We start from the raw sequence: 23,488 nt of genomic DNA on the forward strand, positions 1-23,488 counted from the left end.
CAAGAAAGGGGAGAAATTGACTTGAACTTTATCTGAAAGATTGGATGTTACATGATGAGGCCACAGGTGGTAGGATGCAAGAACTGGCTGTGTATGGGAACAGATGGCAAGTGAAAAGAAAGCCACTAGTGAAATGCTTGACACGGAGTAAGTTGTCATTAAAAATTTGTAAAATGAGGAAGTCAGATCTGTTTGTGAGCCATTGCTAGTTTTCTCGGACATCCTAGGAGCTTCTGGCGCTGAATTGCAGCAGCAACAGCGGAAGAAGCTAGTTCGAAAGAGGGACTTTCCAAGACCTAGCCGGGAGCATCTCTGAGCCCGGCATGGGGGAGGGAAAGAAAGGGACAGAGCTTGGATGATACTCGGTTACCGCAAGCGGAGAACGCCACCCAGTGGCCAGAATGCAACTTAGGGGGCCACGCTCTGCGAGCCGGACGCGCGCGGCACTCCGGGAGTTGTAGTTCGGCTGCGCAAGAGGCGGGGCGGCTGGCAGGGCTGTTGGGTGCTGTAGTCCGACATTTATCGGGAGGAATTACTCTGGTCGGCCGGACCACGACTCCCGTGTTGCCTCTCGGCAGGCCGCGCAGGCGCAGTGAGGCGGAGCCGTCAGTCTTGGAGTCCAAAAGGCCGCGACAGAGTCTACCAGCTTGTGGGGTCGCCGAGCGGTCCTGTGGCGCGGCTAGGCGAGGCGGGGCAGGGCGGTCGGCACCATGTCGAGGCAGGCGAACCGTGGCACCGAGAGCAAGAAAATGGTAACTTGGAGCGCGTGACTCCGGCGGGCAGGGGAATGGAGATATACTGGGAAGGGGCCTGGCGCGAGCGCGGGCGCGGTGGGGAAAGGACCTTCTGAGAGCCGTGGGAGCGGAGGCCGCCCGGTGGGTCAGTCAAGGGCTGTCCCGGCTTTGAGGCAGGGTTGTAAGGACCTCTGGAGTAGCTCGCGCCAGGGGGACCGCTCCCTCAGTGCCTGAGTGCCGCTTGTGTGCTAAACCAACAACAGCGACGGCGATAATAGCAGTAACTACCACTGACGGGTCTTCTATGCCTTTAGGCACTGGCCAAGTACTTGACGTACATTATCTCACTTGATCCGCAGAGTAACACTACTAGGGGGAAGAATGTTAGGCATTTTACAGCTGGGAGGTAGGTAACTTGCCCCTATTTTACACCTAACAAGAGTTAGGATTTAGCCCAGGTCTTTCGAATTCCATTAACTTCAAACTCCTGGGATATACTGTCTCTCACACTGCTGTGGGCATTGTGAGAAGGGCTTAGATATTGGTCTTGTTAAAAAGGAACTTTCTCTCCAGTAGAGTAAGAAGTGGGCCGGAGTAAGTAGAGTGGAGGACCTGTATAGGGGAAGGGCCGTGGTGGCTTCCTTCTTGTCCTGGACTAGCGAGGACACCTCATGGTCCCATAAAGTTGAGCTGGGTCAAACATTTTTGGAGATAACATTTTTCTCCAAGCTAGGGACTTTCCTGGTAGGTGTTCCTTTCTGTGGCATATTCTCCTTTCAAAATTGCCCATGCCATATCTTCGTTTGGATTTAAACAGTATCTGGGCTGGTGGTGTAGCTCAGTGACAGAATGTGTTTGCAGGAAGCCCTGGGTTCACTCCCCAGTGCCAAAACCAAAAAATAATTGAGTACTTGAAGTTGCATGCTGGACGGACGAGACACTGTAGGTTGACACTCAACTCTAGATGGGATGATTAAACTCTTCTCAACATCTTTGCATTTTATGCCAGCAACAGCCATCAAACAGGGCTGCAGGAGCCAGGAACCGATGGCAAATGCCTGTAATCCCAGTGTCTCGAGGCAGAGACAGGAGTATATCACAATTTGAGGTCAGCCTCAGCAACTTAGTGAGACCCTCTCTCAAAAATTAAAAAATAAAATAAGGACTGGGGATGTAGCTCAATGGTAGTGCACCCCTAGTTTCAATCTCCACTCTACAGAAAAGAAAACGGGGGGTGCTGGGAAAGCCCTGTTACTCTGGAGTAGTACTTAGCCTTTTCTTTCTCTCAAATCCCTTTCGAGGTGCTAATGATAGCAATGTCTCTTTCCCCCAGATATCAGATATATATATATCCCCAGGTGTATATATTTAGTTGTAGATGGACACAATAGCTTTATTTATTTTTATGTGGTGCTGAGGATCAAACCCAGTGCCTCACACGTTAGGCAAGCGCTCTGCCACTGAGCTAAAGCCCCAACCCCAGCTCCAGATATATTAAATGTACAAATGTACACAGGGGCCAGGAATGTAGCTCATTGGTAGAGTGCTTACCTAGCAAGCTGGGTTTGATCCCAGCACAGAAAAAATAGAAACAACAAAAATCCAAAACATTTACTTCTATTTTCTGGGGATTTGTGGACCCCTGAAGGTACTCCATGGATCACAGGTTAAGAATTTCTGTTTGCCCTGGTGTGGTGGTGCACGCATGTAATTGCAGTTTCTTGGGAGACTGAGATAGGAGGATTGCAGGTTCAAGGCCAGCCTCAGCAACTTAGTGAGGTTGTAAGCAACCTAGTGAGACCCTGTCTCAAATAAAAAAATAAAAAGAGCTGGTGGTATGGCTGCTTTAAGGGTGTTAAGCACCCTTGGTTCATACAAAAAAACAAAACAAAAGAAGTTTCTGTTTTGGAGCTGGAGTTGTAGCTCAGCAGGGGAGCCTTTGCCTAGCACACAAAAGGCCCCAGATATTCAATCCCCAGCACTTCAAAAAAGAAAAAGAAAGAGAGAGAGAGAGAGAGAGAGAGAGAGAAAGGAAGGAGGGAAGGAGGGGAGGGGAGAGGAGGGGAGGGAGGGAGGGAGGAAGGAAGGAAGGAAGGAAGGAAGGAAGGAAGGAAGGAAGGAAGGAAAAATTTCTGTTTGGGGGAAAATACCAAGAGTTTAAAAGAATAGAATATTTTGCTAGGAAATAGCATCAAGTAGAAGGAAATGCATGGATGTTGGTTGGAATTCTGGCTTGCTAGATTGATTTGTTTCCTTATCTATGAAAAGGGGATGGAAATGACTACCTAAGATTAGATGAGATAGTGAAAATTCAAGAAGTATGCTAAGTGTTTGTTTCCTCCTTTTCCTATGATATGAGCAGAGGAACATTCCTTAGTTTTCACATCTTGCTCTCATTTTTGTACACTTTTTTCACCCATAATCATTATTGAAAACATCTTTAATATCATTTTAGCATGAACTTGTAGTCTCCACCTTCTCCTCCAGTAGTCTTCATTTCATGAAGTGAGGTCATTAGAGAGGGGCAGCAGCATACTCCTGTCAAGGCTCTTACAACTGCTGTTTCTCTGCTCAAGCAAGTGCACCTTTTTTCCCATAGTCATTCAGCCCACTCCTCATTTTATTCACAGTTACCCAGATGCTATGTCCTCAGAGAGGCCTTCCCTGGACACCTGTCTGGTTTTCTGTCCTCTTTCTCTATGCTGGTTTTCTGCAATGCACTATTTCCTTTTTTTAATTACTTGTTTTTGTAGTTGTAGATGGACAGCATGCCTTTATTTTATTTTTGTTTATTTTTATGCGGTGCTAAGGATCGAACCCAGTGCCTCACACATGCTAGGCAGGTGCTCTGCCACTGAGCTACAGCCCTGGCGGCCTCTGCTATTTCATTTTGAATATTTTGTTATAAATTATATATTTGCTTTTTATTGTCAGTCTCCTCCAGGTAATGTAAACTCCAGGAGGGCAGTGATTTGTTTTGTTCTAGGCTCTGTTCTCAGCACCTCGAATGATGCCTTGTACTAGGCATCAATATTTCTTTACTGAATGAATGAAATGAAAGTTTGAGTGTGTCCTCTCATTCAGTTCCTACTGGTTCCTGCTCAGGACTTGTCACATGATTTTCTTTGTGGCCACCTGGTTTGACATGCTCTTGTCTTCTCTGGTTTGAGACTCTACCATCTAGTGACTTTCTTCCCAATCAGCCCAGCCTTATGCTAATTACTATTCTGACTTAAGTCTTCCAAGATCTGAAGGGTTGGTATGCCCAAGTAACTGGATCTCTGCTTTTTAGTCTGTATTATCCAAAGCAGTTCATTTGTTCAGCAGACTTTACCTGAGTTCCAGCTTTTTGCAAAGCCCTGTGCTGGGTGCCATGGGAGATGCAGAGATAAAGTCCTAGACCATACCTTGAGAAGTATGTACTCTGTGGGGGGACAGAAGTGTACATAACACAGGGATATAGCACTACCTGGAACTGATTCCTTGTTTCGTCACTTGTTTGCTCTGGGACTTTGGGCAAGTTTTTTCATTGTTCTGAGCATCAGCTTGACCATTTTTTCTTTCTTTCTTTTTTTTTAATAAAAGAGGTATTAATAGTATTGATTAATGTCGTAGGGTTGTTCTGAGGATTAATTGAAAGAATGTGTAAAACTAGCACTGTAACAGTGACCTAAAACACAGGTAGTAGTGTCAACTACCATCCTTGTTAGTGAAATTATTAGCCTTCATGCTTCTATATAAGTGGTTGACTCTTGAATCCCATGGGCAATGAGGCCTGCCCCTCTTCTGTGTTGTGTTACTAGTAACCAACTCCAGTGTCTGAATTCTCCAGAGCTCAGGTGACTACAAAAGTAACAGTCTCCAGACTGGAGGCCAGAAAATAAGGGAGGGTTGGTCCCCACTGCTGAAAGGGATTCACATTGGATTACCTGTTTTTATAAAAAAATATTGTGGCTCTTGAGCCTTAACTCTCATATCAGCCACCTTAAGGATATTGGATGTCTTGTTTGGGACACTAACTATAAGGCCTTCTGAGAACCATCACGTGATGGCTCACCTGAGGGTAGGACTTAGCTTAACTTACTCTGCTCAGGTTGTGACTGAAGTACTTGGAGATCCTGTGGACTACTGTAATTCCTGTGGTATCTTGTCTGCAAAGCATCTTCAAGTCCATTATGTCATTAGATTCTCCCAATAACCCTGTGATGGCATGTCAGGTTTTTACTGTTACTGTTTTGTGGGAGGAGATTGAGGCTTACAAAGCAAAGTGATTGTGAAGTAGAAAGCCCAGTAAATTAGATCTTCCAACTACAAATCTAGTTTTCTATGTGCTTTATTAATTGTTAGAAAGTTCCTTATACTGATTCAGAATCTCACTTCTTATTACTTGCCTTCCTGGTACATATTTCAGGGTGCTGTCTGGCACTGCACCACATAGAAAATAGTAGTGCTGGCGAATGTAACTTGTAGAGCATTTGCCTAGTATGCCCAAGGCCCTGGGTTCAGTCTTCAGCACCACAAAAAAAAAAAAAAAAAAAAAAAAAAAAAAAAAAAAAAAAAGGAATAAAGCAGCAGTGTCTTTTTCTTGAGTACTTACTACTCAGCAGACATTATCTCATTGGAACTGCACAGTTACCCTGAAGGACAGATAATATTGGTATCATTTTACAGATGGGGAAAAACTGACATTTGAGGAGAGTAATCATTAATTAGAAAAACAAAGTTTTTCTACAGGATAGTGTTGAACTATAAGAAGACTGTTGAATCTCAGTTACTTAAGGTGTCATTTATAAAATGGGTATAGCTAATATTGGTTCTGCTAATCTGGGTCTCATGGTTATGAGGATCAGTGAGGTAAGAACCTCTGAAGACATTCTGAAAATTTATGTATTAATGATCATTATTGTTATTATTAAATGTAATTTAAAACAGTCAAATTGAAGTGTTGCAGCAGAGAAGATTCATGTTTCTTTTTTTTATACTTCCTTTTTTAAAAAAAAATTTAAACCTTATTTTATTTATTTGTTTTTATGGAGTACTGAGGATTGCATCCAGGGCTTCACCCAGGCTCGGCAAGCACTTTACCACTGAGCTACAACCCTGGCCCAGAGATTTCATGTTTCTGTTGATGACATGTTCAGTGAAGAAATGGGACCAGTGGAATTAGCTGACCTCTATGGAACATTCATTTTAAGGGTCACAAGGGCCCAAAACCCAGATCTTTAAACTCTATGAATCCCTGTTTCTTCTCTGATTTCTTCTGTTCTCTCTCTTGCTCACTTCTCTCTACTGACACTGATCTCCCAGCTGTTTCTCAAACACTCAAACATGACAGGCATACTCCAGTCTTGGGACATTTACACTTAACTGCCCCCCCCCCCTTTTTTTTTTTTTTTTTGTTCCAGCGGACTGAATTTAGGGGCACTTTGCCACTGAGCTACATCCTCTGTCCTTTTTATTTTCTTGAGACAGGGTCTCTCTTAAGTTGTCAAGGGCCTCATCAAGTTGCTAAAGCTTGCCTCAAACCTGCAATCCTCCTGTCTCAGCCTCCCAGGTAGCTGGAATTACAGGTGTGCACCACTGTATCTAGCTCTGCCTAGAGTTTTTTCACCAACTATCTTCATGAATACCTCCTTTAGGTCTTTACATAAATGTCACCTTAGTAAAGCCTTCCCTGACTGCCTATTAAAAACTAACGCCCACTGGGCGTGGTGGTGCATGCCTGTAATCACAGTGCCGCAGCCTTATGATCCAGGAGGATCATAAGTTTGAAACCAGCTTTAGCAATTTAGCAAGGCCCTAAGCAACTTAGTGAATCTCTGTCTCAGAATAAAAAATAAAAAGGGCTGGGGATGTGGCTCAGTGATTAAATGCCCCTGGGTTCAATTACTGGTACAAAAACAAAAACAAAAATTAACACCCTCCAATATACATGTAAATGAACATAAACACTCCCTAATCTCCTTTAGTGCTTTATTTTTCTTGGTAGTATTAACACCATCTGTAAAACCATATTATTTTTTAAAAATATTTTTATTAGTTGTTGATGGACCATTATTTATTTATTTATTTATATGTGGTGCTGAGAATCAAACCCAGTGCTTCACACATGCCAGGAAAGTGCTTTACCACTGAGCCACAACCCCAGCCCCAAATCATATTATTTTATTATTTTATTTATTTGGCTATATTGTTTGATGTTATAGGTAAATGTTGAATGATTTTTTTCTATATCATAGCCCCCTTGCTATTTTAAAAATATGAAGACCTTTAAGTTATATATTTATGTTATTCATTGTTCCAAATAGACTGGATAGTTGGAAGATGAGGCAGATTTGCAAACTAAGAGAGGGTGTGGAGAACCTGAGTCAGAGATCACAGATCCCAGGCATATTAATTATGTCACCATGGACAGATGTGCCCAGGACCCTGATTTTTCTTATCACTAAATTGGGAGCAGCTGTATGTGTAAGGTGCTTGATATTGTATTGATATGTACGTTACTTGGCATCATGGTGGACTGAGGCTCTTTGTGTCTCCGTCCAAGGACTTATTAATAATGGAAGAAAACCTCTCCTGATTTAATGCAGTGGTGCCAATTCTCTAGACTGGTAACTGCTGGATGGTCTCCATCCATTCATGTCCAGGCCATTCTAGTGCCAAGCCCTTGACTTTACTAAAAATTCATTCCCCTCCTTAATAGCTTTCCTTTAATTGCCATATTTGGTAAATGGTCTCTTGGAGACACCCTGATCTGACTGTTTTAATTCAGTTCAAAGAGCTTCCAGATTATGAAATTGATTTTCTTTGACTCCAGTGCCTTAAGGTTATATTTTTTCTGTTTGTTTTTGTATTTATTGACGGAGGGGCTTATTAATATTGCAGTTGTGGGGACCAGAGGTATAGTTCAGTGGTTGAGCTTTTACTTAATATGCAGGAGGCCCTGAGTTCAATTCCTAGCACTGCCATGCACACACAAAGTACAGTTGTGGGGAGCAGTGGATAGAATGAACATAGGCTAGGAAACCTTCAATTTTAAAAAATTTATTCTAATTAGTTACACATGACAGTAGAATGCATTTTGACATATACATAAATGGAGTATAACTTCTTATTCTTCTGGTTGGAAACCTTTGATCCAACCCCCCCCCCCAAATTATTTTTCTTAACTAACTGTCTGATCTTGGGAAAATTAATCATTCTGATCTCAGTGTACTCTGAAGTGGGATTAAGTCCTACCCTTTCTGCTTTACTGAGTTGTTATTTGTCGGAAAATGAGATGAAGAAAAGTTAGCATGCATTATGTAAGGAAAAGCATTCAAATTGTTGTTACTGGCAGACCCCACCACCAGACCACGATGATGCAGGGATGGGCATTGTGAGAGCTGGGCCTAAGCATTTCTTGAACTTCATTCCCCAGAAGACTTGAAGACAGAAGGGGTTTTGCTCCAAGTCTGACCCAAGCCTCCCTGCCTGCTACTTTCATTCTGTGGTGTTGATATTTGCTATTCCTTTCACCTTTCACACCTCTCTGTTTCTTCTTAAGTACACGACAGGATTCTTTTATTTAATTTTCTTTTGTGGTACTGGAGACTGAATCTAGGGGCATTTTACCACTGAGCCACATTCCCAATCCTATTTATTTTTAAATTTTGAGACAGGTCTCAAAGTGTTGTTGAGGGTCTTGCTAAGTTGATGAGGCTGGCCTCCTGAATCTCTGAGGTTGCAAGAATGCCTCACCATGCCTGACTAGAATTCTTTATCTGAGAAAGAGTTTCTATGATTTTAACAGAGGTTGTAATGGAAACCAGTTCAGGTGAGTACTGTGTTCAAATATACAAAAAACCTTATTTCTTTTAGACTTACCCCTTTTCTGGAAACATTTTAGCTATGTATTAAGAGAAACATTATTTTTTCCTGTGCCAGTGACTTTGGAGAGGGATTATCTTAAGGGCAATGAACTTTCTTTAGGACTGACTTCCTTCCTTCCCCGTGGACTGGCTGCTGGGTCCTTGGCTGCTCCTGGATGGAGCCCTGGGAGTGCAGCTTAACTCTAGGTTAGGGCACTCATTCTAAGACTTTGGAAGGCATTCTTCATAGCTGAGGCTAGTTTGGAAATGTCTTCTTCAGGTCTGTCACTCATAGAATCTAAATGAGTATGTCTGCTTAGCAGCTGTGCTGGAGACTTGGGTTGGCAGAAACACACCTTGATGTGTTAAAAGAAAGACTGCCCAGTATATGAGGTGCCATTTACACCTGTTTTGCAGTGGGTCTGGCTGCAGCCCTGGTATGTTGATCTTGGGTTCCAAATTCCTTGACCAGTCCACAGAGGATGAGGTTCTTCCCCACAGGCAACCATGTGATCTTCCATTGAATTCTGACAGTTACATCAAGGCTGATTCAGAGTCTTACCACACTGTCCCTTTTGTGCTGCTTGGTCCTGATTGCCTTTTGAATCTCTTTTAGAGCTCTGAGCTCTTCACCTTGACCTATGGGGCTCTTGTCACCCAGCTATGCAAGGACTATGAAAATGATGAAGATGTGAATAAACAGCTGGACAAAATGTGAGTGAGCACCTTTGCAGGAGAGACAGGAATGGGGCTCTCCAGCACACTGAGTCTACATTGTACTTTAGAGCCATGAGCAGGGTCTTCTCTCTTGTAGCCAACATTTGGGTTAAAGTTTCTGCTGAGCTCATTTATTGGAATATTTTAAGATTATCCCCATTTTCCTTTTACCAACAATAACCTATGTTCAGACGTAAGACTTTTAGACCCATAATAGTCTCTTCTCTAATTTCCTTCCCAGGGGCTATAACATTGGAGTTCGGCTGATTGAAGATTTTTTGGCACGGTCAAATGTTGGGAGATGCCATGATTTTCGGGAAACTGCAGATGTCATTGCCAAGGTCATTATCCTAGGCCACCTGGCTGTGCTGAAAGATTGCCACTGGGAGGCACTGCTTACCATTTTCTCTGCCCTAGGCCCTTAATTTCCTAAAAGACTGATTAAGCAACCATTTGGGCCAAAGAAATCTTCCCCATGGTTTGGGAAGAGCAGATTATAAAAAAAATAGGAAGAATAATTGGGATCATTCCTGTGAATTAAAGCCACTGAAATTAAAGCCAGATGATCTCTGTGAAGTTATACCTGAGTAGCGTGGGTGTTAAATTATGGACTTTGGGCCAGGCGCGGTGGTGCATGCCTTTAATCCCACTGGCTTAGGAGAATGAGGCAGGAGGCTTGCAAGTTCAAATCCAGCCCTAGCAATTTAGGGAGTCCCTAAGCAACTCAGCGAGACCCTATCTCTAAATAAAATATTAAAAAGGACTGGTTATGTGACTCAGTGGTTAAGTGCCCCTGGGTTCAATCCCTGGTACAAAAAAGAATATGGACTTTGGACTGGGTGCAGTGGCACACAACTGTAATTCCAGCAATTTAGGAGACTGAGGCAGGAGGACTGCAAGTGTAAGGCCAATCTCAGCAACCTAGCAATACGTGTCTCAAAATAAAAAGGATTGGGGATGTAGCTAAGAGGTAGAGCACCCCAGGGTTCAATCCCCTGGTACAACCAAAAATAAATAATTAAAAAGACAAAAAAAAAAAAATGAGGATGTAGCAAAACCTGACATCAAATTCTGGTGCCAGTATTTATTAGTTATGGGTTCTTGTGTAAGTTGCTTTTTTGGTGAGGGGGTGGTACCAGGGATTGAACTCAGGTACTTGACCACTGAACCACATCCCCAGCCCTATTTTGTATTGTGTTTAGAGATGGGGTCTCACTGAGTTGCTTAGTGCCTCGCTTTTGCTGAGGCTGGCTTTGAACTCGAGATTCTCCTGCCTCAGCCTCCAAGCCCCTGGGATTACAGGCGTGGGCCATTGCACCCAGCTGTAAGTTGTTTTTAACATCTTTAATTACCAGTTATCTTTAAAATGAAAAGAGCTACCTCACATGGTTGTTGTAAGGAGTAAATTATGGACAAGACCGTTAAGATAAAATGAATGTACTTAGCATAGTGTTATGCTTATAGTAAATATTTGCTATTATTAACATTAGTGCTATTATTAATATTATATGTTATGGTATAATAAATACTAGAACTTCCACAGCTCTGTGATGTCAGTTACCTCAAGGATGGTTCTTTGAATTGTAAGTATGCTGGCCATAACCCAAATCCTCAAGAGAATTGACAGTGGAGAGAGCTTAGGAATTAGGAAGTAGATAGGGAAGGAGGTCTTGAAAGTAATTCTGTCCCAGTGACCTATATTCACTTTCAAGGAAGTGGGTTCAGGTAGTACAGACAGGACAGGGGGCGGGTCAGCACCTCTCTGCTCAGATGCTGGTTCAGGATATCTGCCCTGTCAGAAGATTGCTTCTCCCTTCCACTGAGAAGTGCAAGTAAATGCTGAACCAAGTAGTTGCTTAACTGTATGCTACTATGAAGGATAGGGGTGTGGAACTGTGCACAGATGTTTCTCCTTTTTTACCCTGAATACCTAAGGTGTTGTCATCTTTCAGAGACCAGTTTATTCCTAAGCTACTGTTTCTCTCCTTTGCAGGCCTGTTGCCTTCCCTATTGTACAGTTTCTGCTGTCTTTCCCCATAGTGCTACTGTGTGTCTCCTGAACAGGTGGCGTTCAAGATGTACTTGGGCATCACGCCAAGCATCACTAATTGGAGTCCAGCTGGTGATGAATTCTCCCTCATTTTGGAAAATAACCCCTTGGTGGACTTTGTGGAACTTCCTGATAACCACTCGTCCCTTATTTATTCCAATCTCTTGTGTGGGGTGCTGCGGGGAGCCTTGGAAATGGTGAGTGTTAGCTCTTTACCTTCTGCAGCACCTACAGTGCAATAGGGTCTTGAATGAGAGAGAGAGAGAGAGAGAGAAGGACTTTGGCCCACCCAGCCCTCTCTTCTTGCAGTGACCATGCTGCTGAGGTAGGATTCAAGTTGGACATTTCTACATGGTGATCATCCTCCCTACTAGGCTGGGAAGTGGTGCTGTCAGCCACACAGTCTAGGGTTATCCTTTCCCAAATTGACTGACTTGGCAACCGTCTCATTGAGTTTCTCCTTATGGGTTAGGATCACTGTCTTCTGTAGTAGAACACTAGAGTTGGCCACCCTATCCATGTGGAAACCAGCCCTTCTTTTTGGACAGCTGTAGGTGTTGTCAGTTATAGCCCCATCCCAGTGGTTCCCTAGTCTTTAGCTAGGCATCTGCCCCTTCATTTTCTCACTCTCCCCTAGGTCCAGATGGCTGTGGAGGCCAAGTTTGTCCAGGACACCCTGAAAGGAGATGGTGTGACAGAAATCCGGATGAGGTTCATCAGGCGGATTGAAGACAATCTCCCAGCTGGAGAAGAATGACCATCCTCAGGACTTGAGGGTAGGCAGCAGGAGCATTTGTTGGAATCAAAAAGGATCCAGTGCTCCCTCTGCCCCCTGGAACTCAGAGACTCTACACGGATGTTATATATTCTTAAAATCTTGTTCCTTCTCCATGCTAATAAAGAGCAGACTGATACAGTCCAGTTACCCCACAAGTGTGCACATTCAGAAGGGAAATTCTTTGCTCCCTTCCCTTCAAAGGGGCTAGATATAATTGTCTTTGGTTGAACTAGAAAGAGCTCAAACCATTTTACATTCCTGTGTGAATTTTCCAAAGCAAACCTACTTTGACCCCATTTAGAGAAGCCTGGCACATCTATTCCTGGGCCTTCATAAAGCCATTGGCAAATGGCTGTAGGGAATCCAGGCTTGTGGGGTGGAGGGTGGAGGGTTGGGAGAAGGGTGGGTAAGAATTGCTAACTGTAGTGTGTGACATGCTGTAGTGCTTGCCAGGACACAGGAGCCAGTCATGCCAGAAACACCGACTTCTGGGAAGCCACCCAGGTCTCATTCCTCCCTGCTGTTTGGAGGCAATGTCTCCTCTTTTACAGAGGATCATCCTTGTTTCTTACAAATTCTTCAATAAAGGACACATTCTTGAGTGAAATCCCAATCATGTCATGTTTTCTTTCTGCTCAGCCATGGAAGATTTGACTAGAAAGACCATGTAAACTGTGGTGCAGGGGTGAACACTGAGCACTTATCGTACGTCAGACACTGTACTGAACACTATACATTATCTAATTGACAATAATTGTATTTTTAGAGGACAGACCACAAGTTAGTTGCCCAGGGTTATGAGTTATTAAGTAGAGATGCCAGGTTTAAAACTGGACCAAACTCAAAACCCATGCTCTTCATATTCTTTTGAGGCCTGGTTAACATTTGCGGGGAGAAAGGGGAGCAGACCTTCAGCTCCCTCTCCCAGTCTTACCGAGCTTTTAAAGGGAGGAAGCAGAGGTTGGGTTAGACCATATTTGGTAGCACTGTTCTCGGGGACAGCCTAGGACTTGAGTTCAGATAGATTGTTGGGTGGAAATGGGACTCTGGGCCTTCCAAAGTTTAGTGGCCAGGCCTGAATGAGGGAGAAACCAGTTGTAGATGAATTGTGTTCAAAGTGTGGCTTGGTTGTGTAAGGGTAGGCACCAGGGTTCTGAGACCCCAGGAAAAGGGGGAAGTTTGCACAGGACTTGGCCTCTAACTAGGTTAGGCCTCTGAAAAGGTATGGTCACTCTTATGGGACCAAGTATAGGGAGGTTTATCCTCTAGGATCCCTTTCTTCTCTGAGCCTCTTTACCTCCTCTCTCCAGATAAAATCTGAAGATGCTAACACACAATAAGCAGGGTGGGGGAGGGATAGAAGTTCCATGGATTAGACAAAGAGGAATGAAGGGAAGGGAGGGAAGAGGAAAGACAGAAAATCAGACATAACTTTCATATATGAATCCACCCACCAGTGAAACTTCACATCCTGTACAACCACAAGAATGGGAACCCTAATTAGAATATAAGTTATAATCCTTATATGTATAATATGTCAAAATACATTCTATTGTTCTGCATATCTAAAAAGAACAAATGGTGAACTAAAAAATAAAATCAAAGGCATTTTCTTACATAAATATCTTTAAAAAATCTGACGTCCCATTGCAGGCTGCTTATTTTGGTCAACTGTATCCTTAGTGCCCAGCACAAAGCTGGGTCTAGTCACACCAGAGTTGAATGGATGAATGAACAAGACTGAGCAAGGGAACATTGGGACCCAGATGTGGAAAGCGTTGTGTAATGTCTGAACTCTGCCAAAAAACAGCTGCACCACCCTTTCCCTTCCCTCCTCCCCGTGCCACTTTCTACTTTCTAGCAGCCGTTTTATATGGCATGAGGTTTCAGGTATTTCCTTTCCCAGAGTTAAACTTGGGCACTATTCCAGTTTGGTGAGCTGTGGAATAAGGCCCCCTTGGCGGACTTTCTCACCCACTGTCCCAAGATTGTGTGATATGCTCCCAAGGGCCAAGGGAAGGAAAAGGACTGGGGACTGCCAGAGGTATTTGGAACTTTACTTCATCATCTTTCCAAAGCATCAAATACACAAACCCCGACAGTCTCCTTCCTGCTCCCCATGCCCACCCCTGTAGTTGACAGATTGTAGGTTTTGTGTCCCTTGGCCATGACCATGGCTGAAATAGCCATTCCCATGGTCCCTGATGTAACCCCCACACTCCTTCCCAGCAAGATGGGGCTGGATTGTGGGGCCAGTGTGGGAGAGACTAACCAGTGAGGATGGTTTCCAGGGAACCTAGTTTGTGGCAGAGTTCTAGGGATGGAGGAATCCATGCTGGTAGCCATGAGCTTGGGGCAAACTGGGAAAAGTTCTGGAAAGGCCACCCTTCACAATCTTTGACCACCAGGGGTCTCCACGTCACCACCCTACTGTCCCAGAGATTGACCACTAGACTCTGGTTTTCATAATTGCTAGAAGAGATACCTGATGAAGCAAATCTCAGAGGTTTGCAGATGTCCTGAAATATCCCCCTCCTTTAGTTACCCTGATAAGATTTGAAGCAAAGCTCACATGGCTGGCATACTAGGTGCCTGCCTATTGAACTTTGGGCATTGGAAGAGCACGTTGACCAAGGACGACTGGCCTGTCTACACTCCCAAGTTCTTACAACTGGCTTCCTGCCTTGTACAGACTAGCTCTGAGTCTTCCCCTAGCCAGCCCCCCTTACTTCCTGAGTGGCATCCTGAGCGCCATCTCCCTTCCTGCCCCAGACCCCTAACACAGGTGGAATTCCATATCAGGTTACACCTTCTTCTGGGAGGTTGGCCTCCCCTACATTTGTACTGGGCATCCAGGTCCAAGAAGAGGGTGGCAACAGAGACCCCAGGAGCCGAAATCACATTAAGTAAAATTAAAATAGTATTCTAACAAGTAGTTCATTGTGGCTAGTGGGAGGTGGGGGTATAGGAAAAGCATCCTCCATCCTCCTGAGCTTAAGTGCTACCATGTGCCGTTCCTGGAAGCCAGTTGGGTGGCGGGAGGGGAGGGCTGACAAGGGGGAGGGAAGCAGCAGGCCAGGAGGTACTGTTACTGATCCTGAGTCTTTCATGTAGAGCCAGGCTTGACCCCAGGACATCTGATGGCCACTGCCAGGGGAGCCTGGGGACACAGCACCTTCCTGGGGGCAATTTACACTCTGGCAGGAGGAGAGAGAAAAGTTCTGTAGGGAAGGGAGTAGAGGGAGCTGCAGCAGAGGTTGGCGGGGAGGTGTTAAGGAGCACTAGAGGGAACTAAGGCACAGGGCAGCACCCTCTTGCTTCTCCCCGGTTCCCTTATCAGCTTGGTTGATGGCCTCCTCCATGAAGCCTTCTCTGATGGAACCCAGAAGTTAGTGAGGAACAGTACTCTCAGCCCCACCACTCATGTGGGTTGGCCCAGGTTAACCAGATGGATGCAGGGAAGCAACTGCTCTTTCCTGCTGGCTGAGGGGGCCTGGCCTGTCAGCCATGAGGACATCTCCCACTAAGAGAGACTAGAAGAGGGTTGGGAAGACATGAGCATGAGAGCTTGTGCGAGTGTGTACAAACACTATACATACCATCTGCGGGGTGCACTGTTGCATGCCTATAATCCCAACAACTCAGGAGGCTAAGGCAGGAAGATCACAAGTTCAAGACCAACCTCAGCAACTTAGCAAGGCCCGAAGCAACTTAGTGAGACCCCTGTCTCAAATAAAAAATAAAGAGGGACTGGGGATGTAGCTCAGTGTTTAAGTGTCCCTGGGTTCAACCCCCAGTGCCAAAAAAAAAAAAAAAAAAAAAAAAAGCTAATATTTATCAGAGTGGCTATGTGCCAGTGCTGGTCTTTGAACCTCATGCGTGTTTTGTCATTGAACATAAACAAAAACTCTATCACAATTCTCATTTTGCAATGAGGAAACTGAAGTGCATAGCCAGTACCTGGTAGATCAGGATTTGAACCCAAGTAGGACTTTGAACACCTAGCTCTGTATCCAGTAAGTGTAACACATGTATGCATGAATGCTTTGTGTTTCCATGTGTATTTGCTTCCTTCACTTCCTTTTGTTCCTTGTGTGTATGAATTTTTATTTATTTATTTTTTTGATATTGGAGATTGAATTCAGATTGTGCTTGCTAGGCAGCCGTTCCACCACGGAACTATCATCCCTGCTGGGGAATTCTTTCATTTAACAAAAATGTAGACCTGTGCTGGGGGCTGGGGATGTGGAGATGATCTAGACCCTAATCCTACCTGCAGAGAGCTCTTGCCCATGGGAAGCAACCCAATGCAATGCATGGGAAAGGGAAGAAGAGGAGAGGTTGAAATGAAGGACAAGAACAAGTCCTGGTTCTGCTATTAGCGATGTGATTCTGTACAAACGATTTGAATGCTAAGCTTCAGGTTTTTTCACCTGGAAAATGGAAATAATAATACCTACCTTTCTGGCTGTTTTGAGGATGAAACAAGACAATGTGTGTACATTTCCTGGCATAAACAAATTATCCAATAATTGATAGTTCTTAAATGGCAGTTACTGAGGAATTATTTCGCAAGATTACTATATGGATATATGAGTGTCCAAGTGGGTGGAGAGGGTAATTTTGCAAAGTTGCGGCATTTCTATGTTGTTCTCCTGGTAACCCCAAGCATGTAACACAACTTTTCAAGCTGGGCACAGTGGCAATGCCTATAATCCCAGCTACTCAGAAGTCTGAAGCAACAGAAATCCCAAGTTTGAGAACAGCTGGGCAACTCAGTGAGACCTACCTCCAAAAAAAAAGATGGGATGAGCTCAGTGGTAGAGTGTTGCCCCGCTGGGTTCCCCTAGTATCCACCACCCCCACACATGAAGCACAATTTTCAGCACAAAGTAGGCAGATAAATATTTATTGACTGGTTGTTAATGTAGTATGGGGTAGGGAGGGCCCAAAGAGAGAGATGTGTGTACAGGGGACCCTGCCTCAGGACAAGCTACATAATTTATGGAGCTGAATGCAAAGATTAAATGGCAGAGCCCCTGCTACAGAAATTGTTATGTATTTGGGACAACCCACAGAGCATTAAAGGAAACCCTTGTGAGTGAGGAGCCCTGTGTGACTCCTACGAAGGCTGTCTGGGCCTCCATCTGCATGTGCAACCTCATTAACCTCCACCCCTTGCCCCCAGGTAGCTTTCCAGTTGTTGGGGAGAGAAGGGAGAAGGGGAAGAGAGGAAGGCTGCTCAGTGTGGGTGGGCCAGGAGAAAGCAGGAGAGAGCGACGCAGTGACCAGAAGACCTCTCCCCCAGGAAGCCCTCCAGAGCCAGGCCCATGACTGAGAGCAGCCCTCTGCCTGCCAGCCCCCCAAGAGCTCACCTCCCACCACCAGCCAGGCCACTGGGTGGTCTGGGCACATGTGGTCACATTTAGATGTTGATTGAAGTAAAATTGTTATAAGATTAGAATAGTTAAGGTAACTTTAATTTCCACTGCATTACTGAGATTTTTGAAGATGGAGCTGAGAGATCCCCTGGGGGTAGAAGTGGGGAGAATGGTGGGGGCTGCAGAAGCGGACTCCATTTCCCTAGCTCTGGAGAAGCGGCTCCTGGCAACCAAAAAGGAGAACAGAAGAGAGCTAGACAGAGGAAAGAACTTCCCAGAAATCTCATAACCAGGAGTCCAGTCCTCTAGCAGATGTGGGGAGTTGGGGCAGTCCCTGGTGGAGCAGGAATTTACCAGCACCACAACCCCTCCTCAGACTATTTGTATACCCCCAGCCACACATCTGTGCAAACATCCCTCCCCTCCACTTGCCAGACAGACAGAAGGGTGGCAAGGGGAGAGTCCCATCCAGGTCCTGCCCAGGCTCCAACTGGAATAGTAGGAGCCTGAGGGGTCGCCCTGCACGGCCCCCCATACTGGAGACTGAACCCAAGGGACTTGTGCATGCTAGGCAGATGCTCAACTACTGTAGTACACCCCAGTCCATTTTATTTTACTTTATTTTGGTACTGAGTATTAAACCCAGGGGTACTAAACACTGAGCCACATCCCTAGCCTTTTTTATTTGTTTTATTTTGAGATAGGACCTTGATAAGTTGCTGAAGCTGGCTTCGAACATGAGATCCTCCTGCCTCAGCCTCTGAGCCACTAGGGTTACAGGCTTGTGCCACCACAACTGGCTTTATTTTATTTTAAGACAGGGTCTTGCTAAGTGCTCCAGGCTGGCTTTGAATTTGTGATTCTTGTGAGTTCAAAGCCAGCCTCAGCAAAAGCGAGGCACTAAGCAACTCAGTGAGACCCTGTTTCTAAATAAAATAAATACAAAATAGGACTGGGGATGTGGCTCAGTGGTCAAGTGTCCCTGAGTTCAATCCTGGTACCCTCTACCCCCCAAATATTTGTGATCCTTCTCCTGCCTCAGCCTCCTGAGGGTTTTCTTATTGGTAGAGTAAGACAGACATTTAGAAGGAATTGGGGGAGAGCCAGGCATGGTGGCATATTCCTATAATCCCAATTACTTGGAAGGTTGAGACAGGAAGATTGCAAGTGTGAGGCCTGGGTAACTTAATGAGACACTTTCTCAAAACAAAACAAAAAAAATTAAAAAGGGTTGGGGATATATGTAGTTCAGTGGTAGAGCAGCACCCCTGGGTTGATCCCCATACAAAAAGAAAAGAGAGGAAAAAAAGAAAAGAATGACAGAATAATGGAATAATGGCAATACTAATAGGGATATTGCTAATATTTATTATTGTTAAATGTTTTCAATAATGGCTACCGACATTATTATTAAATGCTTGAGTACTAGTGAGTCGTTACTATGTGCCAAGCATATATTGCTTGTTGTTGTTTCTTTTTAAAGACTTGCATTTTATTTTTTAATTTATTTGCAGTGCTGGGAATTGAACTCAGGGCCTTGTACATGTATGTGAGTGCTCTACCACTTAGCTACATCCCTAGCCCCTTAAGTTCTTTATTATTAACTTTATTATGATGATGATGATGATGATGATGATGATGATGCTAGGGATAGAAACTAAGGCCTTGAACATTTTTTTTTCTTAAACAACATTTAGCTCACGTAATACTGGGGGCTGGAAGTCGACACCAGGGTGCCACACAATCAAGTTCTTGGTGAAGGCATTCTGCCCTTGTATCCCCATGTGCTGGAGAGAGCTCACTGTCTGTTTTTTTTTTTTTTTTTTTTTTTTTTTTTGTGATGGGAAATAGGACATTTTATTCTTTCTCTTCTCTCACTGTCTGTTCTAAGGAGTCTGATGGTACACGGCTAAAGCAGAAGACTTGGGGAGCTGGGCTTCCTGACATCAAATCCCAGCTCACTCACTTCCTAGCCGAGTGACCACAGGGGATCAGTTAAACTCTGTGCTTTAGTTTTACAAAGTGGGGACAATAATAATACCAATCTTTATTTATTTTTTGTACCAGGGATTGAACGTAGGGGTGTTTAACCACTGAACCACATTCCCAGCCCTTATCATGGTTTTTTTTTTTTTTTTTTTTTTTTGAGACTGGGTCTCACTAAGTTGCTGAGGCTGGCTTTGAACTCACCATCCTCCTGCCTCAGCCTCCCAAGTCACTCGGATTATAAGTATGTGCCACCGTGCCAAGTCTTTTTTTTTTTTTTTTTTTTTTGTAATAGAGATTAAACCCAGGGGTGCTTAACCACCGAATCATGTCTCCAGCACTTTTTATTGGGGCTTCTCTTAGTTGCTGAGACTGGCCTCGAACTTGTAATCCTCTTGTCTCAGACTCCCCAGCCTCTGTGATTGTAGGTGTGTGCCACCACACCCAGCTAATAATACCAACTTAAAAGATTAAATGCGTCAATCCACATAAAGTGCTCAAAATAGGGGTTGGGGTTTTGGCTCAGCGGCAGAGTGCTTGCCTAGCATGTGAGAAGCACTGGGTTCATTTCTCAGCACCACATATAGATACATAAATAAATCAAAGTCCATTAACAACTAAAAAATATATATTTTTTTTTAAAAAAAGCACTCAAAATAGTGCCCATGATGGGTAAGAGCCCTGTGAGTGTTAGTGGCTATCACTAGGGACTGTCATTGGTTGTCATCCCTCTTTTATAAAGAGATGTTGAGGTTTGGAGAAATAATGTCTTTTGCCCATAGTCACAGAGAAGCAGCACTGGGCTCCAAGCCCAAGTCTGCTTGACTCCTCAGCCCACTTCCTCAACTACCAGGCTGGTGCCAGTACTGGTGCTGCCAGGGCCTACATGAGGCAGGTTACATGCCTCCTCATCTGGTTCAGTTTAACCACCCACGCCTGGTTCTGGAGATGGAACCCAGGGGTGCTCTACCACTGTGTTACATCCCCAGTCCTTTCCATTTTAGTTGTAGATGGACACAATACCTTTATTTTACTTATTTTTGTGCTGAGGATGGAACCCAGTGCCTCACACGTGCTAGGCAAATGCTGTACCACTGAACCACAACCCCAGGCCCTCTATTTTGCTTCCAACTTGCAATCCTCCTGCTTCAGCCCCATAAGTAGCTAGGATTACAGGTGGAAGCCACAGTGTCTGGTCCACTCACTCCATTGGATACCCCTGCACGGACCTAGAACAGTCCTTGAATTCTTGCTAGCCAATCTCAAATTCTTGTGGTCGAGAGAATTCAAGTCCAGAGAAGGACAGCAATTTGCCTAAGATACAGAGCAGGTGACCACAGGTAGAACTGACCCACTGATATCCAGACACCACCAAAGACAGACCAAAGGCAGAAGCCCCTGGCAGTGGAGTGGGCAGCCTTATTGGCTGGAAGTTTAGACTGGTCTAGCCTAGAGGTGAGCTTGGTGCAGTGTTCTCTGACCTCTCACTCCAGGACATTTCCTATCTCAAGGGTTACTGAGCAAATGTCTGGTGAACAAGGAGACAACAGCCACAAGGTCATGACAAAGCTGCCTCAGCCTCTATTGGAGCCTGACAGACAGTGACCACTAGGGGCCACATACTTGACCATGGTACAGGACCCAGGCTTGGCATCCTAGAACTGACTGAAAGGAGAAGGAGCTGGAGTCTTGCCTCCTTGCAGGGCACTGAGAGGGGAAGGGCGAGCTGGGAACATGTGTGGCACTTAGAGCTTCTCCTGAGGCCTGCCCAGGGTTTGAATTTGAGTGAGGGCATGTGCGTGAAGCCCATGGAAGCCCCTCCCCAGCCCAGTGTGCCCCTCCTTGCCCGCCTGTGTCACCAGGCCCCTTCCCCGGGGCCTTCCTTCTACTCTCCAGGAGCAGCTTACCCAGAGCTGAGCACGCTACACTAGGATTAACCACTGTGATCCTCACAATAGCTGACAAGAGCTTTTCAGATGAGAAAACTGAGGCATCAGAGGTTCAGCAACTTGCTGAAGGGCACACAGCCCTTGGATTTGATCTGGGCAGTCTCCAGAGTCCATGCCATTGGTAGTCGCAGCTGCTTAGCTCCCACACCTTCCCCAACACTCAGTCCTCATCCCCAACCAGGGCCTGGTTTTCACACCAGCTTTGGGGGAGGGTCCCAGCTATACACCTCCTGCTAGTGTCCTCTTAGCTACCCTGCTAGCCAGGCCCCCTCCACTTCTTCAGGCAGTGCCCCAGCCTGGCTTCCCTGTAGCTCCCCTGGGCTGGCCCCGGCCAGGAGGCTAGACCTAAAGACCTCTGGCAACTTCCCCAATCGGAGGGGTGGGATGGAGTAGGCCCAGGCTCTGGGGGTGGGTGAGGCTGAGAGGCCCCACTGAGGAGTGGCGGGGCTGGTGTGTACCTTGGCAGGGGGACAGCAAAGTGGGAGGCCTTTGGAGGGCAGGCAGCAGGAGGGGGATGGGAAAGGGGGTGAACTTGACCCAGAGACAGACAGCCTGGGTTCTCCCTGCTACTTTTCTGGACCTGTTGAGGGCTCTGCTCTTACCCACTTAGAAGGAACACACACACACACACACACACACACACACACACACTTCTCTCTCCCTCTCTCTCTTTTCTCTCTCGCCCCAGCCTCAGTTCACTGCAATTTCTCCACTGCATTCCCTGCCTCCACCTTCCCCCTGCAGCTGCTCATTAGCCTCAGCAGCCTGGCTACTGCCCCTGGCCCCCACCATCCTTAACTGCTGATCCCAAAGGACACTTGTGTGACACCTGGTCCTGTGGCCTCCCTGACCTTCCAGAAACACACTGTCTTAGCTGGGCTTGGTGATGCACATTTGTAATCCCAGATCTTTGGGAAGCCAAGGCAGGAGGATCCAAAATTGGAGGCAAGCCTGGGCAAACCAGGGAGACCCGGTCTCAAAGTTAAAAATAAAAAGGGCTGGAGATGTAGTTCAGTGGTAGCATGCTTGCCTCAGGGTGAAGTCTGGGTTCTCAGTCTGCTCTGTGGAGCCCTCCTCCCCTGCATGCCCTCTGCTGACATGTTAACCTGTGCCTGCCGGGAAGGGAACCCTGCTCAGCACTGCTCCCGTGGACCTACTCCTCACCCCCAGGACACCAGGGGCCAGCTGTACAAAGAGGACTCCTACTCTCTAGCTTGGAACTCTCCCTTCCCTTCCGGATACATGGGGGTCCCGCTCAGAGCCTCCCACCATTCTCCTCCACCCCGCCACCTATGCTTAACTAGAACCTGGCCGCAGGCTTCCATACCTCCCTCTTTCTAGGTCCCAGCATTCAAATCTTGCCACCTATTAGCCTCCTCAGTTCCTCTCACACTTGACCCTCCCTCCACCCCACCTCCACCTCACTGGGCCATGCCCCAATATTCCAGCAGCCTCCTCAGCGCAGGCCTGCCTTTGTCTTCCTCCACACTCCACACAGCAGCCTGGGGGCTCTTTGATAGCATCAGTCTGATCACTCCAGAGTGTTCCATGGCTCCCCATTTCAGGGACGTGAAGTCGAACCAGCTCCAGCTTGGCTGCTGCCTGCCTGCGCGACCACATGGGTCCTGCTCCCTAATGGGAACTGACCCATCACGACTGACCCTTCCTGTGAGTCCCAGCTTAGCCTGGGTCAGGCTTGGGGGGCGTCTTTTGTGAACTTCTCACTTAACGAGCCACTGCCCCAGTGCTGGCCCTTCCTCGCAGGGACCGCACCAGGAGCCCCTCTCCGCAGTGGCCTCTGTCTCCCTTGACAGGTAGCCCTCGAGGGCAGGGGGTCCGCGGGGCCACTGGCGCCCCCGGCGCAGGCTCGGGCGGTGCCGGGCGCCTGGAGGCGAGTCCCGGGAAGCGCTGGGGTCCCCCAGCGCGTGCGGTGGGCAGGGGGCGGCGGGCCGGCGGGGCGCGCGGGCCGGGCGGGGCGCCGCCTTGGCCGCGGCGGTGGAAAGAGGGCGAGGCCCCGCCCCGCCGCGCCCCTCCCGCGCCCGC

At 46.2% G+C, this 23,488-nt stretch overlaps 1 protein-coding gene across 1 annotated transcript; it reads left to right on the forward strand.

The window, feature by feature from the left end:
• Positions 1–593: 593 nt before the first annotated feature.
• Positions 594–12,742, forward strand: Trappc3 (trafficking protein particle complex subunit 3). Its single transcript, XM_047525938.1, has 5 exons — positions 594–752; positions 9,201–9,298; positions 9,543–9,642; positions 11,366–11,548; positions 11,989–12,742. Exons 1-5 carry the CDS (start codon positions 711–713, stop codon positions 12,106–12,108), a joined length of 543 nt encoding a protein of 180 aa, XP_047381894.1. The 5' UTR covers positions 594–710; the 3' UTR covers positions 12,109–12,742.
• The last annotated feature ends 10,746 nt before the right edge of the window (positions 12,743–23,488 follow it).

Source organism: Sciurus carolinensis, chromosome 1 (genome assembly GCF_902686445.1).
Source record: "Sciurus carolinensis chromosome 1, mSciCar1.2, whole genome shotgun sequence".
In the NCBI taxonomy this organism is placed as follows: Eukaryota; Metazoa; Chordata; class Mammalia; order Rodentia; family Sciuridae; genus Sciurus; species Sciurus carolinensis.

What these genes read in the sequence shown, in the direction of transcription:
- Trappc3 (XM_047525938.1), top strand. Translation starts at nt 711, where the DNA reads ATGTCGAGGCAGGCGAACCGTGGCACCGAGAGCAAGAAAATG. An exon ending in GCACCGAGAGCAAGAAAATG is followed by an intron (nt 753 to 9,200) that starts GTAACTTGGAGC and finishes AATCTCTTTTAG; the next exon opens with AGCTCTGAGCTCTTCACCTT. An exon ending in AATAAACAGCTGGACAAAAT is followed by an intron (nt 9,299 to 9,542) that starts GTGAGTGAGCAC and finishes TTTCCTTCCCAG; the next exon opens with GGGCTATAACATTGGAGTTC.